The sequence below is a fragment of the Buceros rhinoceros genome, unplaced genomic scaffold (genome assembly GCF_000710305.1).
Source record: "Buceros rhinoceros silvestris isolate BGI_N320 unplaced genomic scaffold, ASM71030v1 scaffold10491, whole genome shotgun sequence".
NCBI classification, from domain to species: domain Eukaryota; kingdom Metazoa; phylum Chordata; class Aves; order Bucerotiformes; family Bucerotidae; genus Buceros; species Buceros rhinoceros.
In genome coordinates, this window is record NW_010394839.1 from 18,614 (window position 1) to 29,978 (window position 11,365).

Sequence of the window (11,365 nt, forward strand, 5' to 3'; positions counted from 1 at the left end):
TCCTGCTCTTCTTGAGTGCTTGTCATCTTCTTCAGACTCGCTAGCATCACTGCCTGGTTCAGGTAGCTTGCTTTTGACAACAGGAGCCTGCTGTGTGCTAGATGATGACTTGGATTCATGGGTCAGAAGAGTCTTGATGATTTCATTTTCAGTGACGGTTTCTTTAACACTTCCTTCAGAAGCGTTTACTCCTAATACACAATACTGAGTGTTAGAGGTTTCAAGAGTTTACAGTTACCACAGGCATCCTACACAAATGATTTTTTTCTACTCTGGACCTTTTTTACCCACACTTTAGAATTCTCTTGAAAGTGCAGGCATTTCCAAGAGCTTTCCACTTTAAAGATTACCACTAATGTTACAGCATGGTTAGAACCAAAAATTTCAGGACCTAGCACCTGACCTCTGGCTTTAGGAAAGCTGCCTAGATCAGTCTAAAGACTAGTTTTTAGAAACTAAGACCTGAGAGAGTAATGCTTCAGGTCTGCGCTGGTGGCTATATTGTAATCCAATCCAAGCTCACTACACTTTCAATAGGAAAGCTAAATTTAAATGGAGTAAGGCTGCTGAAATGAAGTATTTGCTCAAGCTTACCAATGCTGCTGCTGTTGGCTGTTATTTTTCCTTCCAAGGTGCTCTGTGACATCCAGATAGGTTGTTCTTTAGTTGCCTTTTCTCTTGTTTTCTTCTTGGGCTCAGAGTCTTGGACATCAATAACCACATTTTGTGTATACATATTGCCAAAGAAGGAACCTGTGTTGGCCCATTTTTCAGGTCGGCTGCAGGATTCCAGCACAATTGAACCCACTTTCTGGTCAAAGCTGAAATGTCACCCATTTTGGAGAGGTTAAATTCATGCAAGAACCCCCTGAGTTCCCATTCAAAAAAAGATGAAAAAAGCACGTTTTGTTAGCAGACTAACTTAAACAAGTGCTCTATATTAAAACAATTTTCATTCCCTGTTACCTCATCTCAGAGGCAAGTTTTTGCATGGTCCCTTCCGTAATGCATCTCTGGATGAAGCACACTGATAGAGAAACGTTACTTTCTCACAGAAAGGGCTGTGAATGTTAGCTCAAGGAGAAGTCTGGAAAATTAATTACTTAAAGGTAGCAAAAAACCCCTAGAAATGCATAATAATAATTTAGAATGCCTTAGCTATTACAGGCTTCTTTGTACTTACTGAACAAAGAACAGAGTAGAAAGCAGGCTGCAAGTTCAGTATTTCAAAAATTTTACAACTGGAAAGTTGATGGGGGAGTTGTATTGATCAGAAGTATATACCTTTCTGATAATTCTGCTATTTCTGTTGGCTGAGGCTCCAGCAAGTCATACGGCAGAACTGTATCTTCAGTCTCACGCAGCAGCACAAAGATCGGTTCAATCTCCTCGTTGAATTTCGCTAGCAAGGTTCGAGCATCACGCTTGGGAAGTGCTGAGGAATCTTCTTCCACTTCAGTGTTGCAGTAAGTGCAGCGGAAAGTCTCTGCAACATTATCCAAGTTGGAGATTCTTGTGTCCGTAGGAAGCAAAAGATCAGCAGGACCTTATTAAGAAACCCTGTCTGGACAATGACCAAAATGTTCTGACTTTATCCATTTGTTCACAGTAACTAGGGGAACCTGAGCTGTAAAGGCAAACCTTTTTTCTTTTTTGTGGAGGACTGCTATTCAAGAGAGAAACACACTTGCTATGCAAGAGAGAAACGTCTATATTGGGGGAGAATGTTAAGTTGGCTAGACATGGAGTATCATCAGATAGTAAGGTTTATTTTTTTCTTCTCTGATCTCATCTTTTTTTCTTAGTTGATAATGTAAGAAAAGACGATTTTTACAATCATAAATAGCATCTGGTTTTAGTTGTTCAGAGTCCTAAAGTTCAAAAAGACTCATTTAGAGTCAAAGCATATGCTAAAAAAAATTATGTCTTAAAAATTAAGGCGTATTCTATTAAAATGTATCACCAGCCTTGATGTTTGCATTTCAGTGAGTTGACAATGTTCCCTCCATTTAGAACAAAGGGGTGGTTTTGCTAACTGCCCGTACATTAATTTCACCTTTGACATTTCAAGTTGGTCATTTAAAGCTCATCCTCCCTGGCTCTGGCAACCCTTTCCAGATACCACGACCCAAATGTTAACAGAGTAGCCGTGCTTAGAGTAACGTATTGCGATATGATGCCATTTTAACTCATTTTGAAAGAGTGGTCGATTGAGTAATTTTTATTTTAGAGAAGAGAAACACACCAGTTCCGATGCCACTTATGCTGTGGATGTGTCATGTTGCCCCGCGAGGAGTCTGAAGGTCCCTGTTTTCCTGTAGAGGAGCGACAGAACACCTCTCTCCTCTACTGCCGAGCTGCTAAATAGGCTTAGTACAGTGGGTGGCTGCAAACAGTTCTATCCATCTTGTCCAACTCTTCCATCAAAGGAACTGATCAAACACATTAACTAACAGATTCCAGAATAAAGTGAATACTGTATTCTCATTTCCATATGAGGAAGTGGGACTCACAGGACTCGGATGAGTAATCTTAAACTAGGTTAAGCGTCCTGTTCATAGCAAAGCTGAGGCCTGAAATCTGATTCCCAACCCCAAGTTGTATATTCAAGGTTATTTTTTCCCTTGCTTGGCCTGTTCTATCAAGATAGCTTTTCTCTTACCCTCATCTCCCAGCTTCTCCTGTCCCAGGCCCTCATCCACCAGCAAAAAAGAAGTATATCCTAACAAACATGCTTTTATTGCAAAGTTTGCACAGGAGCCAATTTTGTGCTGTCAGAGTTGTTCAAGAGCAAATAAGCGCTGTAAGCAACATACCTGTAAATACATCAAAGAGCTGATTGACTTCCAGGTCTGTGTAAGTGCTGGAGCAAGATGGACATTTAAAAGAGGATCTGGTAGTTGAATCCCGCTCATCCGCTTCTATTTTCCGGCGTACATGGTCCAGTTTGTATTTCACCACATCCACCAGCACCTTGTAATTGATGTAATAGTAATTGTGCCTCGTGCTCTTCCCGTCAGGCCCCGTTTCAACTCGCATGCGCAGCTTCACAAACTTGTCTGCCTTGAGCGTGTTGAGGATAGTACGCAGTTGTTTACGTTCATACTTGAGCAACTGTAACAAGTCGTCCTCTTTTACGCAGTGGTAGTGGATCAGTATATCGAGGGCCAGGGAGTGCTCCACTCCATAGAAACCACGCACTATGTATTTGGCCAGGCGCTTCAGGGCTGCCGGGACCTCAGTGATAACATTTTGCTCTTCCATCAGGAGCTGAAACACTGTCAGAAGTGCTGTACAACAAACAGAAGGGAGGTGAGATGTTAGTGAAGGTATAAAGCAGGTCATTTGCTGCACTGCACTTCTGCAAGAGTTTTCACTGATAGTCCGATGTAAAATCCTTAACTGGCACCTGGGGAGGGGAAGGAGTCAATAGATATCAAAGGTTACTTCATCTTGGAGGTACGGTGATTACAGCTGAAATATTCATGTCCTCCTGTGTAAGAAAACTCACAGAAGGCATTTAGGAAAGTGGAAAGTTCATAATAATTCTCTTTACAGAAGATAGCACAGGTAACTTGCATGTCTAGGTCCGCCTGAAGTACCTGCTTTCATTCACAGCCAGCCAGGTAGGATCTGAAATGAACACTATATGCCTTCAAAAGTAAAGCTCAAGACACGAGCTGGACAGGAAGTCTTTAGCTTAGTACATAACAATACGTGCCCTCACTCAGTATGGGGTGTTTGGGTTTGTGCCTGCTTGTTCCACCATACTACATCACCAGGGAACAGTTGTAGTAAAACATTTTTTTTCTCCTTAGTACTCTTCTCCCCTATAGAAGTAGGGCTCCCAGCAATCGCCAGTTACCAATTATCTAGAAAGTAACTAATTTTAATCAGTCCAACTGTCCTAACTGTTTCTTATTTGTAAGGAGTGGAGGGATAAGAAAAAAAAATGTGGTATCTTTCAATAAAGCCACATCCCGATTGCCTTCTTTGAGGCATGTTAAAATCCTGCCATAGCATTTGATACAGCAGCCTCTAGCCAGTTTGCACTGCAGAGCACTGTGCAGTGTGCAGCCACGTAGTGCTGGTGCAGACCCTGGATCAGAAGGTGGGCAAGCAGTAGGACGGCGTGATACATTGCCAGCACTGGCACCCACTGCTGAGGGGCACTTTGCTCAAGACCTGGTAATTGCATGTAACTTCATAAAGTTTCTAGGTGACCTTCATCAGACATCCTATTAAACAAACAAAACCTATTTGCAGTAGCCTGGTAGTTGAGCCATAATTAAACGCGCATCTCACAGGGGAAGCACTACCTTTTCGATAACCTAAACCAATGTAAGCCTGCTAGTGTGAGGCTGGGAACCCTGAAGCCAGTAGCATCACACTGACCTAAATTTCCCATGGGAAGAGTGGGGGAACACTGGAATAAGTTGCCCAGGGAGGAGGTTGAGTCTCTAGAATTTAGCTGGAAAAGAACCTGAGCAGCCTGACGTTGAGGTTAGTTGTGCCATGAGCAAGGGTTAACCAGATGGCCTCCAGAGGTCCTGTTTAACCTAGTTTATTCTATTCCAACAGTTACATTTTGAGAGTTGGCGTCTCCTTACTTTGACTGTAGAAGATCATTTCTATGCTTCTTCACAAAAACCCTGAGGAAGGAACTTTTTTCCCCCATTATTATTAGTTTTACTCTTTCACTTCTCTTTTGTCCTCATCCTCAAAAAGTGCATCTGACTGTCACATGTTGGCAGGGCAGTAGCTCATCGCGTGGCTAGACAATACTACTTCCACAGGCAGGAAAGCTCAGGACCTTGTGCTTGTACTCAATCAAGTCTCCAAGAAGCTAAATCCTGCTCTTGCTGCAAGTCAAGCCCTAGCAAGCATATGACACAGCATCTGTGTACATGCATGCAGATGTGTCTGTGGTGGGACAGGAACAGAGTCTAGTGAAGAGTCAGGACCTCCATCTGCTGAAAAAAGAATAGAAGTGTAATGAAATCTTTTAGACTGCAGTCCCATCTCCACCTCTTTCCTTGAAGAATGAGCTACCTCAAGCTGCCAGTGCACTTTCTGCCATACGCACACCTACTGGATAAGTTAGTGAGCAGCACCATCGCTGTCCTTGAGCCACTTGACCATGTTCATCTCACAGCTACACTCAGCAGACCACTTTCCTTTCCTCATCCCCAGCAAGGGCTCTTTGCTCTTAGAGCCGAGTAGGCTTTCCTTTGAAGTCAGGGTGAGGAGATGATCCATACGTTGAGAATAGCCAAGAAGCTTCAGACAGCAGAGAAGCTACCAGTGTTCAGGACAGCTTGAATTTACTGCTCCTGACCCAGGACAATGGGCTGGATTCTCAGATCTCCTCTCCTGTGTTTTAGCCCCAGGGGCACTTAAGCATAAACCACAAGATTTTTGGAGCGCAGCAGACAAACATCAGACTTGTTACATGGAAAAGTGTGCTAACTTACGCTAAAGACTTCTCTCTTTTCCTATTCCTGGCCTCACAAATTTGGAAGTTCTTTCTGTGCAGTGGCTTGTACACAACAGGAAGGAAGGACAGACAGTGTCCTCAAGCCAGCCCCAGCTCCCGAGATCAGGAGCATGACTTTGGGTCTCCTCAGGCTCTGGGGAGCACTAAGCCTTATCCTACACTGTGGGCAAACCCTTGACAAGCCCTCAGAACAGGGGCACTGTGGCCTCCAGCACAGCCCCAAAGGAAAGCAGCCATGATGGTATTTCTGTAACCCAGTCTAGCCCCATGGAGGAGCACTAAGCACAGCCCCAGCACCTGTATCAGATACAGTGCCTTTAGTCTGGGCCATCATTTCAGAAAAGGCAGGGGAGTAGTTTTCTATGAATGCCAGTTGGATTGTGGCACTATTAAAAAAAAGATCAAACCCAGTTCTGCATCTAGTCCTTGGCTAACAGGGGCAGAACTCTAATGCTTAATGTATTAGGAGAAGTTCTCACGACTGATTTTGCTTACCTTAAGTCAAATACAGAATGAAATAACTTCATAAGGAGTGTGATAAGTAGAGCATATAATTAAGGAAGAAGGAGGACCTGAACTGTAAGCTTGAGGTTTGCTGACCTATCAATTCTCTGAACAACTCCTTATTCCAGACTTGCATGACGTACTTGCATTTCTAAAGCGAGCAGTATTCTGAAGTGCTAGGAAGTCTGGGCCCGCTGAAGTGCTTCTGAGCACTTTGATGTTAAAAGCTCTTCAGGTCCTAAGAAAGGAAAAGGGAAAGAAAAGAAAACCCCACCCACACAACAGAGCAACCCCATCCATAAACATACAGTCTAAATATCATTAATATATCCAGGGATATGAGTGAAAAGCTTTCTTCAAGAAAAAAGTACATAGAATCCTCTGTACATTTGCAGTGGCAATTTAGACACGCAAGCCTTTGCTTCAATGTAAAATGAAATGGCTTCTTTTACAGAAACGGCTGGATTCACCCTGAATAAAGCGCATTCGTGGGGAAACACACACTCCTTGAGAAGTGTTCCTTTAAGCCTCAAAAGAACCAAAATGGTATGTATTTTATAGCAAAAACTACATAAAATCAAAACGGGGGGTGGGGTGGGAAGCGTTATCTACAGCCATTAGTATATTTGAAGTTGTATTTCTTCAGTCCACTTTGAAAAACTTCTCCATCTTACAATCACCAAATCTGAAGTCTCGCAATACAGGAAAACTGCTGGTTTTTAAAAGCTACTGGGCAGTTTTCAATTCACAGGCAGCAGTTCTCCTTCAAGAGGAGCTTGAGACTACCCTTACCAAGGAAAGGAGGAGGAAGAGGAGCAGCTCCCCACGGAGAGAGACAGGGCCTTAGACAGGAGCCTGCTCTGTAGCCGAGTTACAGCCTGCACTACGGGGAGACAGGTATTTTGCTACTGATGTGGATCTTTCCCTTTTTTCCAGCTGGTAGCATGCATGAACAAGGTATCTTACCAGTCAGTCTAGCTTCCACCTTTAGCTGCCTTTAAAGTTCTTATTTTTATGAAGGTAGGAGCTGCCTTATTACATTGATTACTTTTAAGATTATTCAGTAACTTGAAGCCTGAGAGGCCCTTCTGCTCATAGTTAATATGGAGCCATTATAACCTTCATCATTGTCATCACAGCTTGGAGAACTGTGCCTCGATAACCTTCGTCAAGGAGAGAGAAATGCAGTGCCTTGTTTTCCCATTAGCAGGAACTATCTTAAGGATCCTCTTTTTTGCTTTGGGACACCTACGCAGAGTTGTTTATTGTGCTAGCAGGCAGCTCCCAAAAGCAGAATTTTAAGTTAACAGGCACGGCATAAAGCAAGTTCTGCGAGGTTTCTCTGAAGCCAGTTGTTTAATTAACGTTTTACTTAAGCTGCCCGAGAAGGCAAACTGCCCATCTCACACTTCAAAAGGCGTTAAACCAGAAAGATTTATTAAAGCAGTCTTTTGCCAGACTTTATGCAACCACATCGTTTGCCAAATAAGTTAAAAATCTTATCGTTACCTCTTGTACAGGCAGAAAACTTCAGGCTGATTCTATAGAACTGCTCCTTTCCTAAGAGCTCCGAGTAACTGCAAAACCAGCTTAAGTATTTCTCAGCCTTTTCCCAGACCTGTCTGTGATGAGCCCTGATTATCACCCATCTGGAGCACAAGAGTCCCCCGATCACATGTCCTTAGCAAGTGAGTTGAATCACAGTAAAGCTGTAAATCCTATTGCTCAACGAAACCCACCTGCAACAGGCAAGGACGGAAAACCTAACTGACTGCAGTCTTTGATTAGTGTTTCTATTAGCATGACTTTTCTTTAGAAGTAACATAATAACCCTTTTTTTTGTTGTTGCAAACCAAATCTTTAGTATAGGTAATTTATGTAATTTGCATTTAGCTCTCATAACTAAACAAACCTGGAAACTTGAATATCTTGCAAGAAAAAGGCTGAAATTTGTATGTTCATTAGTTTTTGCATTTTTACTGGTTATCTTTTTAGGTGTTTTATGTCTTCAGAAGGATGCTATTGCTTCCTTTCATGGGTTAGGCATCTGTGTTTAAAACCAACATTGAAATAAGGATGACAGACTGTACAGTCCAGGGTTAAAATCCTGAATTTTATTAGGGTCGCAATCATCATATCCTGTCTCAAATCTTTCGTATGTTTTTTATATATGCACAGTGCAGGCTGGTGTTTTGCAGCGCTGTGCCCTAGGTCTTCTTGGTACATGTTGCAGCATGTATTGTACTTTTGTCACTGCTGTGTGTTGCTGGAACTCTGACTCTGCAACTTACCTGGCATATGGGGGCCATGCAGAGCCCTAAAGGTGCAGGCTCTTGTCTGCCCAGGACTGGTTTTGGGACTGGCGTCTGTAAATGTCTCTACAAAAGGTCGTGCCTCTGAGAAACAGTCAACACCAGAAATGAAACCTCATCTTTTAGTAGCTGTAGCAAGAATTTAGATTTGAAAATACTTCAGAGGTCTGCGAACTGCAGTTTAGAAGCTGCAGGAACAGGTGACTATAAAAAAATTCCTGAGATTAGCTCTGCTCTTGATTGCAATTCTTAGCAGCAGGGATCAGTTTCATGCCTTACGCTAGGAAAAACCCTTCTACTACTGCTTTTTTTGTTCCATTAAATAAGAAACTATTTGGTGGATACTCACAGCTGAGAAGCATATTTGGCACAAACCTTCAGCTGCAAATTTAAAATGTTCACACGTGAAGTTAAGCAGATAAACCTCATTCTAGCGGTTCTTGAGCAGGCTCCTTTGTTGTCACGTTACACTAGAAAATGCAAAGGAGCAAGTTTACTTGCTGGTACCTGTTGGGTTTAGTCTGTGGGAAACGTTTACAACGAATAATACTCACGTTTTTCTTCACCGAGTGTTTTGAACAGGGACAGTGTAACCTCAGTGCTGTTATTCACGTGACAGCCCTAAGCCTGTGCATGGAGGTGTGGAAGCGGATCACGAGGAAACACAAAACATCTTTCTTAATTATGGAGAGTGATGGACTGGCTGGTAACACCTCTTTCAGAAAGAGGAAGCACAATCACCTTTGCAAGCTGCAGCTCAGACTGCTGAGGTGGTTCGGCAAGAACAGTTAATCCCCGTGGAGCAGAGGTAAGCCGCCATACAGCGCAGGTGCAGCTCAGCCAGGTGTCTGCCTGTTGGGTGGCTGGGAGGCAATTCGGTACTGGCTCATGCTGTGCGGCCTTTGTCCTACAGGCTCAGAGTGGGAGTCACAAGCCAAATAAAAGCCCCAAAGCCCAGTGCGGTTTGAGCAGGTTCACCTGTCTGCAGGTAACCCTGGCACCAAGGGCCGTGGGAAGCTGGGTTTGTGCCAGTCTGTTGCTGTGATGTTGTGTAATAGAGACGTTACTGAAAGCAGGAGCTGGAAACGGGGATAGGCAAAGTCGCCTGACTTTGTTTCAAACGCCATCGGGTGGCTGGAATGTTTATCTCGCATGGTATGGGCATGCACTGCACTCACAGGCTACCTGAAGAGAAGGAGGTGGATAATCAGCCGAGCAGTCTCAGGCGGCAGAAATAAACATGGAGTCTGATGAGGGGTTGAAGGAGAAAATTAGTGTGTTGCTTTGGGAAGCAAAGCTATAATCAAGATCCTCACAGACGACATACAGCATGTTTTACCTGTTGGCAGAGCGCAGGTTGGTGTAGAGGGCCTGGTGGGAGGCTATGATGTGCACCTTAGGGAAATGGGAGCTACTAAAAGTTGCTTTATTGTCCTCTCCAGGCTGAACAGCTGCTGTTCCGCCTTTACCTGGACCAGCCCATTGAAGCTATGTTCTGCTGTATCTTACATTCTCCATATCCACTGATCCCCACCCCTTGGGTTAAAAAACCCCAAAATAAAGAAAATCTCTAGCTGTCTAGTTTTTACATTCAAGCACTGCAAAACAGGAAAACACCAGGATTACAGTAAGTGCCCATATGCCACCTGCTGCCCTGGACACACAGGGCTCATGAGCATAGAAGCACATCTGCCCTCTTTCCCCCCTCGCTGTCCCTTTCACAAAGGCTCTCCCTCAGCCCATGTGCAGGATGTTAACATGCAGCTCTCAGTCTGTGGCCCAGCGCCTTGCTCATGTTGTGAACCATGCAAACCTTGCATCGCCATGATTCATCTTCTCATCAGCTTTCCTATGGCGCTCTCCCTGTATTACTCAATTCCACAATCCTTGAAGGCACGCCAGTATCAAACTAAATCAACTTTGTCTGAGGGCTTCAGGCCTCTTTTTTGGATTAGTTTACGTGGTAATCTTCCTGATGTCTAGAGAGATAGAGCACACCGTGCCTGTGTACCCAGGGAGCTCTGAGGTACAGAAGTTGACACCAAGATAGCTGGGTAATTTTGAGACCCTGAATGTTTTACAGCTCTCTATGTGATTGCAGCATAGCTCCCTCTGTCTCAACTGCCACTGCGACTGGTAATTCCAAAATACAACCCTGGTATCACAGACTGGGTACTGGTCAAGCAACACAACCTTGCACGTGCAGCACCTGGCAGAAATGGGGTGAGCATTCAGCTGTCCCAGCAGGTATGTAGACCCGCCTGGTCTGTAACACCATCCTTTATCTTGCAAGGCATCATCTTTATTTACTGTCTCGAAAGCTGGAACATGGCGGGTGGCTTTCTCCTTTATTATGCCATCCCCATTCATCACAAGAATGCAGTCTGTCCTGTGCAGCGAGTGAAACAAGGTAGCTCTGTGAAGGCATTTCGGGATCATACAGAGACTGTATCTCATCAAAAAGGAGGGGGAATGAGTGGCTGCTACACTTGTTGGATTCTGGATGCTTCACAGCTTTACTATACTTTTAATGTAACTTATTTCGCTTTTAAATCTAAAGAATGGCTGCTTGGGATAATATGTATTTTTAATGATGTCAATATTCTTGTCTTAGAATCAGTTTAGATCTACTGTCTCTCAGCATAATGTGAAGAAATGTGGTAACAGCAGTTACTAACTACACAAGGGGTGTGGAGGGGAGGGGGAGAGGCACAGTGTGACTGGGGCTTCCAGTGGCAGCAAAGGAATGTTTAGTTTAGGGAGTAATGGGGTCAGTAGAGGAGTATACTGCAGTGACTAGATCTTCATAGCCTGCTACTCTCTGCTGTCTTCATGTTGTTTTACTTCTCTTTCCTCTGACATCTCCTGATGCTCTGGCTTCTGCTTCTCTCTTTTCCTCTTTCCCACTCTCTATCCAGTTGCCTCTGCTTCTCTCCCCACCCCCTCCCCCCCTCCCCACACCCATGCAGAAGGCATACCTTCTGCATCTGGACATGGCTATCTTAAGAGAACTGTTTCAGCTCTCAAGGATGGTGCACGTACACCTCTTGCA

General features: G+C 44.0%; 1 protein-coding gene across 1 annotated transcript in view; it reads right to left on the minus strand.

The window, feature by feature from the left end:
* LOC104501523 (general transcription factor IIE subunit 1-like) overlaps window positions 1-3,264 on the minus strand; it is a 3,549-nt gene extending 285 nt beyond the window's left edge. Inside the window, exons 1-4 of the mRNA XM_010145344.1 lie at window positions 2,817-3,264; window positions 1,285-1,486; window positions 595-821; window positions 6-191 (exon numbers count right to left, since the gene is read on the minus strand). Of these exons, the coding sequence (XP_010143646.1) occupies window positions 6-191; window positions 595-821; window positions 1,285-1,486; window positions 2,817-3,264 (1,063 nt within the window). The remainder of the gene's footprint in view (window positions 1-5; window positions 192-594; window positions 822-1,284; window positions 1,487-2,816) is intronic.
* Window positions 3,265-11,365: the final 8,101 nt, after the last annotated feature.